Here is an 18,640-nt window from a genome sequence, read left to right on the forward strand (position 1 = left end):
CAGCACCCCTGTGAGGTAGAGTATTAATCCTCATTTTACAGCTGGAGATACTGAGGGTATGTCTATACTACAAACTTAGGTCGAATTTATAGAAGTCAATTTTTTAAAAAATCAATTTTATACAGTTGATTGTGTGTGTCTCCAATTAAGACAATTAAGACCATTAACTCGGTGGAGTGCATCCACAGTACCTGCAGTCTCCGCTGCCCACTGGAATTCTGGGTTGAGGTCCCAGTGCCTGATGGGGCAAAAACATTGTCGCTGATGGTTCTGGGTAAATGTCTTCAGGTCCCCGGTGCCCCCCCATGAAAGCAGCGGCAGACAATCTTTTCTCACCTTTTTTCCTGGGTTACCTGTGCAGACAACATACCATGGCAAGCATGGAGCCCACTCAGCTCACCGTCACCGTATGTCTCCTGGGTGCTGGCAGACATGGGACTGCAGTGCTACACAGCAGCAGCTCATTGCCTTTTGGCAGCAGATGGTGCATTACAATTGGTTGCCGTCGTCATCGTCTCCTAGGTGCTCTTTTAGCCGACCTCAGTGAGGTCAGTCGGGAGCGCCTGGGCAGATATGTGTGCTCCTGGCTGGCCTCGGTGAGGTCGGCCAGAGGCACCTGGATGTAAATGGGAGACGACGATGGCCAGCAGTAGTACTGCACCGTCTTCTGGTGAGCAGCCAGGAGACAACGATGGCTAGCAGTTGTACTGCACTGTCTGCTGCCAGCCAAGATGTATAAGAGAGATAGAGTGGATCAAAACAATAAAGAGACCAGATTTGTTTTGTATGCATTTGCTCCCCCCTCCCTCTGTGAATAGTAGGAGGAGGGCTAGCTCAGTGATTTGAGTTCAGTCCTTGAGGGGGCCATTCTGTGTGAAAACCCTGTAAGCAAACCCTGTTAGCCATGTCATCAGTTGTACCTCCCTCCGTCAGAGCAACAGCAGACAATCGTTTCGCACCTTTTTTCAGCGCAGACACCATAGCATGGCAAGCATGGAGCCCGCTCAGATCACCACCGCAATTATGAGCACTGTACACACCATGCACATTATCCTGCAGTATATACGCAACCAGAACCTGCAAAAGCAGGCAAGTAGGCAACGGCAGTGCGGTGATGAGAGTGATGAGGACATGGACACAGATGTCTCTCAAAGTACGGGCCCAGGCAATGTGGACATCATGGTGTTAATGGGGCAGGTTCATGCCATGGAACACCAATTCTGGGCCTGGGAAACAAACACAGACTGATGGGACTGCATAGTGTTACAGGTCTGGGATGATTCCCAGTGCCTGCGAAACTTTTGCATGCGTAAGGGCACTTTCATGGAACTTTGTGACTTGCTTTCCCCTGCCCTGAAACGCCAGAATACCAAGATGAGAGCAGCCCTCACAGTTCACAAGCGAGTGGCGATAGCCCTCTGGAAGCTTGCAACACCAGACAGCTACCGGTCAGTCAGGAATCAATTTGGAGTGGGCAAATCTACAGTGGGGGCTGCTGTGATCCAAGTAGCCAATGCAATCACTGGCTGCTGCTATCAAGGGTAGTGACTCTGGGAAATGGGCAGGTCATAGTGGATGGCTTCGCTGCAATGGGATTCCCTAACTTTGGTGAGGCGATAGACGGAACCATATCCCTCTCTTGGCACCCGGAGCACCAAGCCAGCGAGTACATAAACCAAAAGGGGTACTTTTCAATGGAGCTGCAAGCGCTAATGGATCACAAGGGACGTTTCACCAACATCAGTGTGGGATGGCCGGAAAAGGTACATGACGCTCGCATCTTCAGGAACTCTGGTCTGTTTCAAAAGCTGCAGCAAGGGAATTTCTTCCCAGACCAGAAAATAACCGTTGGGAATGTTGAAATGCCTATCGTTATCCTTGGGGACCCAGCCTACCCCTTAATGCCATGGCTCATGAAGCCGTACACAGGCAGTCTGGACAGTAGTCAGGAGCTGTTCAACTATAGGCTGAGCAAATGCAAAATGGGGGTAGAATGTGCCTTTGGACATTTAAAAGTGCGCTGGTGCAGTTTATTGACTCAGTTAGACCTCAGCTAAATCAATATTCCCATTGTTATTATCGCTTGCTGTGTGCTTCGCAATATCTGTGAGAGTAAGGGGGAGACGTTGAGGCAAATCGCCTGGCCGCTGATTACATGCAACCAGACGCCAGGGCGGTTAGAAGAGCACAGGAGGGCGCGATCCGCATCAGAGAAGCTTTGAAAACCAGTTTCATAACTGGACAGGCTACGGTGTGAAAGTTCTGTTTGTTTCTCCTTGATGACACCCCCGCCCCGGGTTCAGTCTACTTCCCTGAAAGCTAAACACCCTCCCCTCCAACCTTTGATCACCACTTGCAGAGGCAATAAAGTCATTGTTGCTTCACATTCATGCATTCTTTATTAATTCATCACACAAATAGGGAGATAACTGCCAAGGTAACCCAGGAGGGGTGAGGGAGGAGGGAAGGACAAGGCCACACTGCACTTTAAAGCTTATTGAATGCCAGCTTTCTGTTGCTTGGGCAGTCCTCTGGGGTGGAGTGGTTGGGTGCCTGGAGGCCCCACCCTGCATTCTTGGGCATCTGGGTGAGGAGGCTTTGCAACTTGGGGAGGATGGCTGTTGGTTACACAGGGGCTGTAGTGGTGGTCTGTGCTCAAGCTGCCTTTTCTGAACCTCAGCCATACGCCAGAGCATATCAGTTTGTTCCTCCAGTAGCCTCAGCATTGCCTCTTGCCTTCTGTCATCAAGCTGATGCTACCTATCATCTTCAGCCCACCACCTGTCCCCGTGTTCATATTGCACTTTTCTGGACTCTGACATTGTCAGCCTCCATGCATTCTGCTGGCTCTTTCAGTGTGGGAGGACTGCATGAGCTCAGAGAACATTTCATCACGAGTGCATTTTTTTCCGCCTTCTAATCTTCGCTAGCCTCTGGGAAGGAGAAGATAGTGTGAGCGTTGAAACATTTGCAGCTGGTGGTGGGGAAAAAAAAGGGAGAGTGGTAGTTAAAAAGACACATTTTAGAGAACAATGGGTAGATTATTTCACGGTATACCTTGCTGTTAACACTACATAGCACATGTGCTTTCGGTAGAAGGTCACATTTTGCCTCTTATTGAGGGTATGCCAGTTTGGTGTGAGAGATCTTTCACGCAGGGCCAGGCAACAGAATTTAGATTGCAGGCAGCCATGGTAAGCCACAGTCTTTTGGCTTCTTTAACCTTCATAACGCGTGGGAATGGTTTCAAACAGCAGCGCCCTCCTTTCCCATACCAAGCAGCCATTGGATTGGTCATTTAAAAGGAGGGGCTGTGGTTTTCAGGTTAACATGCAACACAAACCCAACTAAACCCCCCCCACACACACATCAAATTCTCTGGGATGATCGCTTCACCCCGCCCCCCACTGCGTGGCTAACAGCGGGGAACATTTCTGTTCAGCCACAGGAAAACAGCCCAGCAGGAATGGGCACCTCTGAATGTCCCCATAATAAAATCACCCTATTTCAACCAGGTGACCAGGAATGATATCACTCTCCTGAGGATAACACAGAGAGATAAAGAACGGATGCTGTTTGAATGCCAGCAAATACCGGGACCATACGCTGCCATGCTTTGTTATGCAATGATTCCAGACTACATGCTACTGGCCTGGTGTGGTAAAGTGTCCTACCGTGGAGGACGGAATAAGGCTGTCCTCCCCAGAAACTTTTTGCAAAGGCTTTGGGAATACATCCAGGAGAGCTTTATGGAGATGTCCCTGGAGGATTTCCACTCCATCCCCAGACACATTAACAGGCTTTTCCAGTAGACGTACTGGCTGTGAATGCCAGGGCAAATTAATCATTAAACAAGCTTACTTTTAAACCATGTATAATATTTACAAAGGTACACTCACCAGAGGTTCCTTCTCTGTCTGGCAGGTCCGGGAGGCAGCCTTGGGTGGGTTCGGGGGGTACTGACTCCAGGTCCAGGTTGAGAAACAGTTCCTGGCTGTTGGGGAAAATGGTTTCTCCGCTTCCTTGATGTGAGCTATCTTCAACCTACTCCTCCTCATCTTCCTCATCCCCAAAATCTGCATCCCTGTTGCATGCTACTCCATTAATGGAGTCAAAGCACCGGGGTGGGGTAGTTGTAGGGGCACACCCTAGAATGGCATGCAGCTCATCATAAAGGCTGCATGTCTGGGGCTCTGACCTGGAGCGGCCATTTGCCTCTCTTTGTTTTTTTGGTGGGCTTGCTTCAGCTCTTTAAGTTTCACATGGCACTGCTGCGTGTCCCTGCTATAGCCTCAGTCCTTCATGCCCTTTGAGATGTTTTCAATGTTTGTGCACTTTGTCTTTTGGAACGGAGTTCTGATAGCACAGATTCATCTCCCCACACAGCGATCAGATCAGATCCGTTCGGTCCAAGCTGGAACTCTTTAGCGATTCTGGGACTCCATCATGGTCACATCTGCTGATGAGATCTGCACTCACCTGCAGATTGCCACGCTGGCCTAACAGAAAATGAGATTCAAAAGTTTGTGGGCCTTTTCCTGTCTACCTGGCCAGTGCATCGGAGTTGAGAGTGCTGTCCAGAGCAGTCACAATGGAGCACTATGGGATAGCTCCTGGAGGCCAATCCTGTTGAATTGTGACCACACTACCCCAAATTCGACCCGGCAAGGTCGATTTCAGCGCTAATCCCCTTGTCGGGGGAGGAGTACCAAAATCGATTTTAAGAGCCCTTTCAATCGAAAATAATGGCTTCGTCATGTGGATGGGTGCAGGGTTCATTTGATCTAACACTGCTAAATTCCACCCAAACTCACAATGTAGACTAGGGCTGAGAAGAGCAGAGATTTGTCTATGGTCACATCATAAGGAACCATTGTCAGAGCCAAGACTAGAACCCGTGATTCCTTATCCCCTGCTCTAATCATTTAGACGCCATGGTCTCCCAACTGTGTTCAGCATTCATATGGGGAAATGTAATGCTCTGTGAGAGGGAAAAAGGTTCTGCAAGCAAGGACCCCAGTCTCCTTCATTTCTGCTCATAACTAAACCAGGACGTTACTAGTTTTCAATAAACCAGCAACAACTGGGGCTTCCTTAAAAATCAGGCCAATCAGTATTTTTGATTTCAGATTAATTTGTTTGCATAAACTTCTGCAATGTGATAAGTCCCTTCTGAGATCATTACCTGGCCTCATGCAGAGAGCTGCAAAAAGGTTACTAGTGTTTTTAGTATAATTGCTCATTCTGGAGAACTGCTTCAGGGAGGATTGTTCAGGAAATAGTCCAGTCAGGGAGAACTGCGGTAGCTCATGAATTCTTAGATTTCTAATAGTTGTAAGGCCTGTACCGTTGGAAGTACACAGTGCCCCAGCTGTAGTTTTGCAGGAGTTAGAAGGTGGAGGAACTTAAATCCTTAGTCTTCAGGGTAATCACACAGGCTACTGCTCAGACCTTATCAAACAGAATCATTATGTCATCTCAAGACTGCTTGGGTGTCAGGCAAGTTTCCAGTTCTGGAGCAACCTAAACTTTGGTAGACTTAATTCACCGGGGAAAGTAACAGGTAGTGTGATCCTTCAATGTGCTGAGTGCTTCGGCCCCCATTGAAATAGATGAGGATCATTTGAAGAACTGGACCTGCAGCAAGGGAAACCAGATAACTATACATAGTGAGGTCATAGGTGCCGACTGTGGGTGCTCTGGGGCTGGAGCACTCAGAGAGAAAAATTGGTGGGTTCTCTGCAGCCACTGGCAGCTCCCCGCTCCTCCTCCATTCCACTTCCGCCTCCTCACCTGAGCGCATCGCTGAGTCCTGCTTCTTCCTCCTCCCTCCCAGTGCTTGCACCATGAAACAGCTGTTTCGCAGCGCAAGCGGTGGGAGGGACGAGGAGAAGGAGGAACGCAGCGTGCTCAGAGAAGAGGCGGGGCTGGGACAGGGATTTGGGGAGGGGTCCAATAGGGACAGGGAGGGGGCGAAGTCAGGGCAGGGCCAGGGGCGGTGTGGGGGGAGGCAAGCCCCACCCGGCGCCAAGGAAAGTTGGCATCTTCCCAAACCCACAGCCGAGAGGAAAGGGGGAGCTTCCCCAGGGCTACCAATAAGCTGCCCCCAGCCCAGAATCTCCAGAGTGCCCAGCTTGCGGCTGCTGTGCCTCCTGCCGGGGCACCTGTGAGTAAGTTTCTGGCAGCTCCCAGTGCTGCAGAGTGGGCTCTAGCATGGGCTGTTTCTGGGACCAGAAGTCTGTTAATATGTTATTAATGATTCATACAAAAGCACAGCAACATCTCCCATGCTGTAGTATTGGAAATGATTGTGGTATTTCCTGTTTTTAGCATAGCAAGGGCTGGGGTAATCCATAAACCTCAGCCAAAGAAACATTCATTTATAAGATCATTAATTTTGCAGATAGCACTAATATAGGGGGAGAGGCAGGGCCGTCCTTAGCACTTATGGTGCCCTAGGCAGATTATTAAACTGGTGCTCCTGTGCCTGTCTTGCTCTTAGCAACACAAACATACGCTTACACTATTGGAAAACTTGCCACATGCAGGTTATTAAAACCAGTTTAACGTAATTAAGCGACTGTAATGCTGATGGACTAGCACTAAAGAAGTAGCACTATAGAAAAAATTCTGATATGACAGAATGATGCAAATAATATAATGTTTTTAATCTGTCAACATTTTACTGGAAATTTCTATGAAGAGGTATTGAAAGGATTTGTTTTTAATTAAAAGCAATCTTTCTGGCTTTTTTGGCTGGAAAATCAGTAATAATGTCATCATATGACATAGACAAAGTGATGTCTTGTTTGTTTGCAAGACTAGCAAGACCAGTTAAGTGTTCCTGACTCCTTGTAGAGCGGAGATAGTTTTTAATGAGCCTTAGTTTTGAGAAACTCCGTTCTCCTGACGCTACTGTTACAGGAATTGTCAGTAGAATACGAGTGGCAATCTACACATTAGGATATATGTCAACAAGTTTGCTGATATGAATAAACGGTACAAAGTCCATCATCGATTTTGCATGTGGCAACATTGATGACAGTGTACTCAATTCTTCATACAGGTCAAGTCCATTTAAATCAAAACGATCGCCGTGCTTCAGGAGGCTTTCTAGGTCAGGGGTCCCCAACGCGGTGCCCATGGATGCCATGGCGTCTGCTGGGGCCTCTCAGTATACCTGCATACTGGTCGGCGGACGAGCATCCACCGAAATGCTGCTGAAATTCTGCGGCATTTTGGTGGCAATGCCTCTGGATGACGCTGCTTGCCACCGACAAGCAGCGTCATCCAGAGGTGTCGCCGCCAAATTTCAGCAGCATTTCGGCAGATGCTCATCCACCACCACAGTCCTTCGTCTGGCACCTGGGGGACCACTGCTCTAGGTTCTTGCACTTTGTCATTAGTTGCTCTTTTTTTCCCATTTCGTTGAATTTAGTCCTGCTCAGCCCGCTACCAGCTGAGTGAATGGAACCCCAGTCCGACAGCGGGTTGAGTGGCTCAGTCAGGGTATCAGCCGCCGGCCTGCTCTGCCCACTGCCAGCCTGGGGTTCCTTGGGGGTCCCCAGACCAGCAGTGGGTGCTGGATGCAGGGGCGGCTCCAGGCACCTGCGCTCCAAGCGGGTGCCTGGGGTGGCAAGCCGCGGAGGGCGCTCTGCCGGAGCCGCAAGGGTGGCAGGCAGGGTGCCTTTGGCAGCATGCCTGCGGAGGATCCGCTGGTCCTGCGGCTTCGGTGGACCTTCCACAGGGTGCTGTGGGACCAGCAGACGCTCCGTGCTTGGGGCGGCAAAATGTCTAGAGCCGCCTCTGGTTGAGTGGGGCCGACTGCCGGGACCCCGGGTGGCAATGGGGCAGCAGCCGGAACCCCAGAGCAGCGGCGGGCTGAGCTGCTCAGCCCGCCGCTGTGTGCAATCAAAAATCATCTCACTTGCCACCTCTGGCACATGTGCCGTAGGTTGCCGACCCCTGCTCTATACACTAATAAGGAGATGAGCATATTACAGTTGTTGGAGGGCTCTCTATAGAAGAAACAGGGCTATAGGAAAGTCAGTCCACATTTTTTGTTTCTCTGATGAAAACTGGCCCACTCCCTTCCCCATACCAAACTTGTCACAAATAATTGTCAACAACTTAATTTTCTGGTTTTGGCAAAGATATTGATTTTAAAAAAAAATATTGAAATTGAATTCAGGATTGTTAGCAAGCATTTTTGGTGAACAAATTTGTTAAATGACAATCTAAATGGCAACACAGTACTGCTTTCATGCTTGGCTCACCCCCCAGCCTGCTGGTTCAACAGCTGCAGTAGAGGTGGAGATAGGTGGAAAACTGCAGGACCGCAAAATCCACTCTTGGGGTGCAGAGTGGCAACAGCAGCAGCAAACCCTCAGGTCCTATCACATGCCAGTTGGCACCACTGCCAGCCCAATGGATCACGGTGAAGTTAGCACAGCATCTGATTTCAGGGACGGGACATCCATGGAGTCACAGCAGCTCATCCTGCCTTGTGCAGCTCCCCCTGGATGAGATGGATCACTGCCAGCCCGGGGGAGAGACACGCTCCCCAGCTAGGGTGACCAGATCCAGATGTCCTGATTTTATAGGGCTAGTCCTGATATTTGGGGCTTTGTCTTATATAGGCACCAATTACCCGCACCTAGGGTGGCCAGACAGCAAGTGTGAAAAATCAGGACGGGAGGTGGAGGGGAATAGGAGTCTATATAAGAAAAAGATCCAAAAATTGGGACTGTCCCTATAAAAGTGGGACATCTGCTCACCCTACCTCAACTCCCTCTCCTGATTTTTCACACATGCTATCTGGCTATCCCCAGCACAGCCCTCTGTGACCATTCCAATCCTGGCTGCCTGCGAGGAAGTGAGTTACTTTCACTGTCATTTCTCAGCAGGCAGCCAGCCAGCCTCCCCTCCACTCGCAGCACCTCACCCAACCCAGCCCTGACAGAGGGGAGGGGGGAGAGAGGGGTGCTTCATGGGGGGGAGGGAGAAAGGGGGATACTCTGTGGGGCAGGGGGGAGAAGAATGGATGTTATGGGGGACAATAAAGGATACTGCCAGAGCTGCCGAGCCTGCCTCACCTCACGCTGGGGGAAAGAGTCACACTCACAGGTGATTTCCTTCCCCCACCCCTTCCCAGAGACCCCAGCAGCCAATCCCCTCCCTCAGAGTGTTCTGCATTCGGCTCTCTCTAGGACCCAGCAGCCCTGCTCTTACATGCTCCACTGCTTCCCATCTGTCCGGGCTCCCGGCAGAATGGTGCCCCCAGGCAGAGTGGTGCCCTAGGCAGCTGCCTGTTCTGTCTATGGCTAAGGACGGCCCTGGGGAGAGGTTCAGATTCAGAGAAGAATAATCTTCACAGACTGAATGGATGAGCTCAATGGTGGAGTATGAAATTTAAGGGTCGATTCTGCTACCCTCTCCAGCACCTGTTGGCCGCTCTGGTTGTGTATAGGGGCCTTACATGAGCTACAGGAAGCTGGGGGTGAATCCCTTCAGGATCAACATAGGATCGGCACTAGCCATCCTATACCGCCCCTCCCTGCAAATCTTAGTGTAGGGTCATTGAGGCAGGAGGCACAGCAGCTGCAAGCTGGGCACTCTGGAGATTCTGGGCTGAGGGCAGCTTATTGGCAGCCCTGGGGAAGCTCCCCCTTTCCCCTTGGCTGTGGGTTTGGGGAGATCCAGTGTATTATCAGACCCTCTATATCTAAGAGTCAAGTAATGCTAAGCACACTTTAAATGACATTGAATTAGCTAACATGGAAGAGGAAGAGGTTCTCCACTATGTTTATTGATAAACATTTACATTCTTGGTCCAGCGTGCAACAACAGGAAAGAAGGCTGATGAGTTGTTGGCTTTTATCAGAGGGGCCTATTATGTCATCCAAGGTTATTGTGCTATAAACACTTATTAGAGTGCATTTAGTGCCCTGTCTGAACCATCTTATTTGATAAGCGGTGTAGTTAACATGGTGTAGTTAACATGGAGCAAGTTCAGCATACAGCAAACCAGATGATAAATGGGATGGAATAGGCCATGTATGGAGAGATTATGTAGCCGTGAGAGATGAGCCAAAGGTGAGATGACTGAAGCAGTTACATTAGCAGAGATCAGGGCTGGCTCCAGGCACCAGCGTAGGAAGCAGGTGCTTGGGGTGGCCAATTCAAAGGGGCGTCACACTGTCTGGACCCACAGCCGCACTGCCGCCGAAGAGCAATCCCCTTCAGGGTCAAAAATGACTTTCTAGCTAAGTCAAAGGGGCACTCATTTAAATTAATCCTTTATAATCTGTCTGTTTCCTTAAATAGTCACTCCCTTCTCCATTTTGTTTCCTCTCTTGGCTCCCTTAACTCTTTGATCTCTTCTGGTTCACCTCCTGTTCTGATAATTGTTCCTTCAACATCTCATTTAATGGCTGCTCATCCTCCCCATTTCGTCTTCTGTTGCTGTCCCTCAAGTTTCTGTTTTCAGCCCCTTTCACTTCTTTCTCTGTATGCTCTCTGTGACCTCATCTGCTTCCCCAGATTCTACCATGCTTCTGAGCCAGGGACTCCTGTCCAGCCCTGATATCTTCTGTTCCACCAGTTCCATAACTCAAGCTGCCTTTCTGATGTCTCCTCCTGGATATCCACCCACCATCTCAAACCTAGTTCCTCTAGAACTGGATTTCTTGGGCCAGACTCTCAGCCTCTTTGGATGGATCTGACTGCAATGGTAAGGGACACTTCCCTGGCTAGCCAGGAATTCCTGACTCCCTGGTGGAGCAGAGCCAGTGCATCAGTGCTATACCTCCCACCTACTTCCCTTTTCCCATCATAAAGAGTGTGGTGGCCAGGTGCCTCTTCACTCTGGCTACTTATGGCTGCCAGAGTGGCCTCATAGGTGCAGGGGGTAGCTCAGAGCAGCCCACATAAATTGGGGGTTGAATTGGCTCCTGTTGGCCCCTAGAATTGAAGTGGTACAAAAATGCACCAGAGCATGAGGCAGACTCACAGAACTTCTTATGGCTAGGTGCTATGCTGGGTCTAGTGTGCACATATCAAGATGGGAAGCAGCTGACTGACTTTGCAATGATCTGATCACCCCACTCTGATGCTCTGCACTTACGCTGAGCCCAAAGTATTGATGATCCCCTGTACCTGCCAAATAAAATCAGAGAGCACCAGGCTGCCCAAGTTAATGGCTGGGTCTTTGCCCTTCTCCTCTCTTCTCCTCTCCTCTGGTGAGAACATAAGATTGACTACACTGGGACAGACCAAAGGTCCATCTAGCCCAGTATCCTTTCTTCCAACAGTGGCCAGTGCCATGTGCCCCAGAGGGAATGAACAGAATAAACAATCATCCAGTAATCCATCCCTTGTCACCCTTGTCAAACAGAGGCTAGGGACACCATCCCTGCCCATCCTGCTAATAGCCATTGATGGACCCATCCTCCATGAACTTATCCCGTTCTTTTTTGAACCTTGTTATAGTCTTGGCCTTCACAACATCCTCTGGCAAAGAGTTCCACAGAAAACAAATACTTCCTTTTGTTTGTTTTAAACCTGCTGTCTATTAATTTCATTTGGTGACCCCTAGCTCTTGTGTTATGAGGAGTAAATAACACTTCCTTATTTACTTTCTCCACACCAGTCATGATTTTATAGACCTCTAGCATATCCCCCCCTTAGTCGTCTCTTTTCCACCTGACAAGTCCCAGTCTTATTAATCTCTCTTCATATGGAAGCCATTCCGTACCCCTAACCATTTTTGTTGCCCTTTTCTGTACTTTTTCCAATTCTAATATCTTTTTTTGAGATGAAGCGACCGCATCTGCACACAGTATTCAAGGTGTGGGTGTCCCATGAATTTATATAGAGGCAATATGATATTTTCCGTTTTATTATCTATCCCTTTCCTAATGATTCCAAACATTCTGTTTGCTTTTTTGACTGCTGATACATATTGAGTAGATGTTTTCAGAGAACTATCCACAGTGACTCCAAGATCTATTTCTTGAGTGGTAACAGCTAATTTAGACCCAATCATTTTATATGTATAATATGGGACTATGTTTTCCAGTGTGCATTACCAAACATCAACTACTCTTGCTCTGTGATTCTTTAAGAGATCACTGTTTCAAAACCGGCTGTTCTTTCTCTTGTTATGTGTGAGCTGCCCTGTTATCAGCTGTTGGCACAGAGCTCTGAGATGGCAGAGGTGGTAGACAAGCAGGATTTAACTCATTCAAGCAGAGATACAAATGGCTGAGCCCAAAGAAAAGTGATTTCCCCCCCTTGCATGGCAAGCTTGATCTTTGGTAACTTCCTAGTAGAATCCACAACCAGAGGCATTTTAGAGGTAGCTTTCCTCTGTGTTGTTATGGCAGGTGTCATCAGGTAATGCTGTTATATACAGTCTTCCCAGTTCTTTTTCTTGGCCCATGAGCAAATGTTCGACATTGGGAGCATAGCAGTGGTTTTAGTTTTTGTTATGCAAGATTCTGTGTAGAGGCAGTGCTCCTTGCAAAGGGAGCTGTGCAAGCAGTAGGAGAGTTTGCTGTCTGCCATGGTCTCTGATTAGAGTCCATTTTTAATTCAGAACTGCTTCCTGTGAACATTGTTTCTGGGCCGAGATTCCTGAAAGAGGAGATTGACTGCTTGTGTTCCAGGACTGAACAAATTACAGTCAGAATGTACCCAATCCCCAAGTCACTAATTTCTCCTCTACTGGGAAGCCAACCTGCAAGTTCCTTGACATCTGCATGCCCCTTACTGAATGAGGGAGGCAACCTAGTGACAGAGGATGTGGAAAAAGCTAATGTACTCGATGATTGTTTTGCATCTGTCTTCACAAACAAGGTCAGCTCCCAGACTGCTGCACTGGGCAGCACAGTATGGGGAGAAGGTGACCAGACCTCTGTGGAGATAGAAGTGGTTCAGGACTATTTAGAAAAACTGGACGACCACGAGTCCATGGGGCCGGATGCGCTGCATCCGAGGGTGCTGAAGGAGTTGGCAGATGTGATTGCAGAGCCATTGGCCATTATCTTTGAAAACTCATGGTGAACGGGGAAGGTCACGAATGACTGGAAAAAGGCTACTGTAGTGCCCATCTTTAAAAAAGGGAAGAAGGAGGATCCGGGGAACTACAGGCCAGTCAGCCTCACCTCAGTCCCTGGAAAAATCATGGAGCAGGTCCTCAAGGAATCAATTCTGAAGCACTTAGAGGAAAGGAAAGTCATCAGGAACAATCAGCATGGATTCACCAAGGGCAAGTCATGCCTGCCTAACCTAATTGTCTTCTATGAGGAGATAACTGGGTCTGTGGCTGAGGGGAAAGCAGTGGATGTGTTATTCCTTGACTTTAGCAAAGCTTTAGATACCATCTCCCACAATATTCTTGCCAGTAAGTTAAAGAAGGGTGGGCTGGAGGATTGGACTATAAGGTGAATAGAAAGCTGGCTAGATTGTCTGGCTCAACGGGTAGTGATCAACGGCTCCATGTCTAGTTGGCAGCCAGTTTCAAGCGGAGTGCCCCAAGGGTCGGTCCTGGGACCGATTTTGTTCAATATCTTCATTAATGATCTGGAGGACGGCGTGGACTGCACTCTCAGCAAGTTTGCAGATGACACTAAACTTGAAGGAGTGTTAGATACACTGGAGGGTAGGGATAGGATACAGAGGGACCTAGACAAATTAGAGAACTGGGCCAAAAGAAACCTGATGAGGTTCAACAAGGACAAGTGCAGAGTCCTGCACTTAGGACGGAAGAATCCCATTCACTGTTACAGACTAGGGACTGAATGGCTAGGAAACAGTTCTGCAGAAAAGGACTTAGGGGTTACAGTGAATGAGAAGCTGGATATGAGTCAACAGTGTGCCCTTGTTGCCAAGAAGGCTAACGGCATTTTGGGCTGTATAAGTAGGGGCATTGCCAGCAGATCGAGGGAGGTGATCACTCCCCTCTATTCAACATTGGTGAGGCCTTATCTGGAGTACTGTGTCCAGTTTTGGGCCCCACACTACAAGAAGGATGTGGAAAAATTGGAAAGAGTCCAGCGGAGGGCAACAAAAATGATTAGGGGCCTGGAGCACATGACTTATGAGGATAGGCTGAGGGAACTGGGATTGTTTAGTCTGTAGAAGAGTGAGGGGTGATTTGATAGCTGCTTTCAACTACCTGCAAGGGGGTTCCAAAGAGGATAGATCTAGACTGTTCTCAGTGGTACCTGATGACAGGACAAGAACTAATGGTCTCAAGTTGCAGTGGGAGTGGTTTAGGTTGGATATTAGGAAAAACTTTTTCACTCTGAGAGTGGTGAAGCACTGGAATGGGTTACCTAGGGAGGTGGTGGAATCTCCTTCCTTAGAGGTTTTTAAGATCAGGCTTGACAAAGCCCTGGCTGGGATGATTTAGTTGGGGATTGGTCCTGCTTTGAGCAGGGGGTTGGACTAGATGACCTCCTGAGGTCCCTTCCAACCCTGATATTCTATGGTTCTATGATCTGGTCCAGCTAAACAGAAGGGTGAAGCTGGTATCAGAAAGGACACTGGTGTTGGAAAAAGGGGGAATAATGTGCACTGCACACACAATTAATATAAATTCCCTCTAGCAGAACACTGGAAACCATCCTATCACCCTGTTACAGTGGCAGCAAACACGTCATGGCTGCAGTCACAATCCTGAGAACAAACTTTGAAGGCACAGTGCAAGGACTGTGGTCCCTTTATTCAGTCCAGAAAGACAGAGATCTCAGTTCTTTGCACCAGGAAGGTAGCACACATGAAATACCTATTTAGCTTTGTGCAGCTCCAGTCACTAGTTTCAGTGGAATCTGCAAATGCCCTGGCTGTGGGGATGAGGGATGAAAGAAGGGGATGAGTGAGAGGGAGGAGAGAAGTAAGAAAGTGAGCTGGAATCAGAGCAGTTCAGATTGCTGGCAGCTTAATTCAGATATGCACTGGTCATTGTTTTAATTGTCAACCAGTGTATATGTGGCCAATTGGCATATTTCTCCATTAGCAACAACTCCAGTACAGCAACCATGTTCTTTAGTGCTATCTCACTTGCATTTGGGATGCTGACAGGTGTCTTGAGCTCCCTGAATCCATGCCTCAGAATTCTGCAAGTTCATTGGTTGCTTGGGCCAATATTCGTCAAGTGAAAGACAAACCTTGCCCATCAGAAGAACACCTATTACAGCTCAGAAACATTGCTGGTATTTTGAAGAACATCAAGCCAGTGGACCCTGGTCTGGAACCTTGGCTATAGTAGCATCACTGGATTGAGTTTTAGAGTGTCTGGCACTTGCAGTACATTGAGAAAAGGGTAAATACAAGTGAAACTGTTATACTCCAGATCCTTGGCAAGGGTGGGAAGGAAACCTGACTTTCCAAATCATTTCACTTGATCCCAACTTCCCTCCCTCACAGAAAGAGTTTGACTTGACCAGTCAGATTGATAAATAGGACTAAATAGAATCAGCCTTCCTCAGTTTCCATTTCTTCATCACTTCACCTAGGCTGCCTAGCTTCCACACTGATGCCTTGCTGTGCACAAGTGGAAGGTGTATTGATTTGACACTGGTGAATTTAAGACCAACATTCCCCTAGTTGCACTGCTAACTGTAGCAGCAGCTAAAATCTATGGACTCTTTCTTGCTAACCACTTCCTCCTTCTGTATCTTTTTCCTCCCAGGGGCTGTGTCATCGGACCGACGTTTCATTTCAGCGTACCATCCCTAAATTTTGGCGATGTCTCCTTTGGTGAGTGTATCGTTCTTAGTTGCCAGTTATAGGTGAGGTTTACTACAATATTAAAATGAAACATTTTCATGCAAGAGCATCCACTGCATGAGATCCTTTGCATAAGGCTTTGGGGTACTGAAACAATCTTTGTTTTGTAGAGTAAGCTGATTTGTAAGATTAATACATAATAGAAGTATTCCACATTGCAAAACAAGCATGGAGAGCTCTTTGCTGATGGATCAAGGTACCTGGGAGACAATCCCAATAATTGCATCTGGAACTACCCAAATTTCCCACCCTGCAAGTGGACAGCTCCTAGTCACAAACACATGCACATTAATGAGACAAAGTTCTTGAAAAGAAACTAGAATGTATTGGACTTTGTCAGGAATGATGGGAAACGTTCAGCACCATCTGAAAGGAGCAGGAATTTAACACCTCTTAAAGTTTTTGAATGGTGAGAGAAAACTAGGAGTTCTCAGGTTACATCACATTATATTATGAGCCATAGAATGTCCAAAGTCAGAGTTTGATGGTAAGTAGTGATATGAGCTCTTTGTATTTCATTTCTCATGTGGAGATGTCAAATAGGAGGAAGTAACCAGTGTAGCTAGTGTCAATATTATACAGTATCCACCAGTGTTGTTGTTTTTTTAACGCCGACCTTGACAGTAGCGTGGCTAGAAATGGTCTGGTCTAAGAAGGAGAAAGGGTTGGGAAAGCGGAGTTAATAGTTCTCTGTACATCTCAGAGAGAGGAGAGTTAGTCATATCACTAATCTATACCTGTCCTGGGCAATTATTTGAAATCCAAGGCAAAGAAATTACTTATTCCACTGTCCTTTAGTGTGAGAAGTTAATTCATCCTGTGTGGACATCTCGCTATCGCTTGCCAGCTAATATGCCCACTCAATAGCTCCGTGGTAGGCATTGATGTCCTAGATTCTGGTTTATCCTTCATTGAAAGCATGGCATTGCTGACATACTCTTGTGTCCAAGCATTCAGAACATCTCCATTGAAATGCAGATTCTGACTCTCCATCTCAGCCTTACAAAAGTCTTTTCACAGAGATGATCTAAAGTTTAAATGTGAAATCAATTGTGGATTGATTGAAGGCACATTATCATTCTTGCCTAGTGCATCTGTGTTTTCATGCTGTCCATGGATTCTTTAAGAAAACTAATTACCATTTCTGAGCACTTTTTTCCTTTCCATGCATCACCATACTGTCTTTTACCCTTGTTTCCTTTTGAATAAAAAAATAAAATTACTCCAGACAGCTCATACTGAAAAAAAAAAAAGAAATAGGTGCAAAAACAATTAGGTAATGTGAATTTCATTTCCTTTAATCTGATTTCATTAATGAGGCTCTGTGAGCAGTAAGAGAGAGACTTTCTTATCTTTGCTCCTTTTAAAATATACTATTAACTATAGCCATTGTCTGGCGACTTCAGCCAGTTTTGGGATTCTAGTGTACATGTATCCTCCAAACTGATCTCCAACCTCCTTGCTAAATAACTTCCACAGAAGATTTCCACAGTGCTGGTCTGAGACAGGAATTCATCACTGTAGAACTTGGATAAATGACATCTGCATCTCCAAGTGGTTTCTTTTCATAGCCCTGGTCTACACTACGAGTTTAGGTCGAATTTAGCAGCATTAGATCGATTTAACCCTGCACCCATCCACACAATGAAGCCATTTTTGTCAACTTAAAGGACTCTTAAAATCGATTTCTGTACTCCTCCCCGATGGGGGGATTAGCACCGAAATCGACATCGCCAGGTTGAATTTGGGGTAGTGTGGATGCAATTCGACGGTATTGGCCTCTGGGAGCTATCCCAGAATGCTCCATTGTGCCCGCTCTGGACAGCACTTTCAACTCCGATGCACTAGCCAGGTACACAGCAAAAACCCTGGAAACTTTCGAATTTCATTTCCTATTTAGCCAGCATGGCGAGCTCATCAGCACAGGTGACCATGCAGTCCCAGAATGGCAAAAGAGCTCCAGCATGGACCGAACGGGAGGTACTGGATCTGATTGCTGTTTGAGGAGATGAATCTGTGCTATCAGAACTCTGTTCCAAAAGACGAAATGCCAAAATATTTGAAAAAATCTGCAAGGGCATGATGGACAGAGGCTACAACAGGGACCCGCAGCAGTGCCACGTGAAAATTAAGGAGCTCAGGCAAGCCTACCAAAAAGCCAAAGTGGCAAACGGTTGCTCCGGTCAGAGCCCCAGACATGCTGCTTCTATGATGAGCTCTCTGCAGTTCTAGGGGGAGCCCTACCACTACCCCACCCCATCCATGGACACCTGCAAGGGGGGAGTCTTATGCAACAGTGATGAGGATTTGGGGGACAAGGAAGATAAGGAGGATGAGGATAGTGCACAGCACGCAAATGGAGAAACCATTCTCCCCGACAGCCAGGAACTGTTTATCACCCTGGAACCAACACCTTCCTAAACCTCCCAAGGCGGGATCATGGACCATGAAGCCGGAGAAGGCACCTCTGGTGAGTGTACCTTTGTAAATATAATGCATGGCTTAAAAGCAAGTGTGTTTAATGATTAATTTGCCCTGAAGAATTGGGATGCATTTGCGGCCAGTACAGCCCCTCCTTTTAAATGGCCAACCAAAGGGGTGCCAGGTATGGGAAAGGAGGGCACTGCTGTTTGAAACCATTCTCACATGTTATGAAGGTTGAAGAAGCCAAAAGACTGTGGCTTACCATGGCTGCCTGCAAGCCGAATTCTGTTGCCTGGCCCTGCGTGTGTGATCTCTCACACCAAACCAGCAGGCCCTCAATATAAGAGGCAAAATGCTACCTTGTACCGAAAGCACATGTGCTATGTAATGTTAACAGCTTGGTTCACTGTGAAAGAGTTTA

General features: G+C 47.6%; 1 protein-coding gene across 4 annotated transcripts in view; it reads left to right on the forward strand.

Moving 5' to 3' along the window:
* HYDIN (HYDIN axonemal central pair apparatus protein) overlaps window positions 1-18,640 on the forward strand; it is a 392,944-nt gene that overhangs the window by 123,959 nt on the left and 250,345 nt on the right. For all 4 annotated transcript variants that reach the window (XM_030581746.1, XM_030581750.1, XM_030581747.1 and 1 more), the window contains exon 13: window positions 15,698-15,765. In XM_030581746.1, the coding sequence (XP_030437606.1) occupies window positions 15,698-15,765 (68 nt within the window). The remainder of the gene's footprint in view (window positions 1-15,697; window positions 15,766-18,640) is intronic.

This window comes from Gopherus evgoodei, chromosome 12, assembly GCF_007399415.2.
Source record: "Gopherus evgoodei ecotype Sinaloan lineage chromosome 12, rGopEvg1_v1.p, whole genome shotgun sequence".
NCBI lineage: Eukaryota > Metazoa > Chordata > Testudines > Testudinidae > Gopherus > Gopherus evgoodei.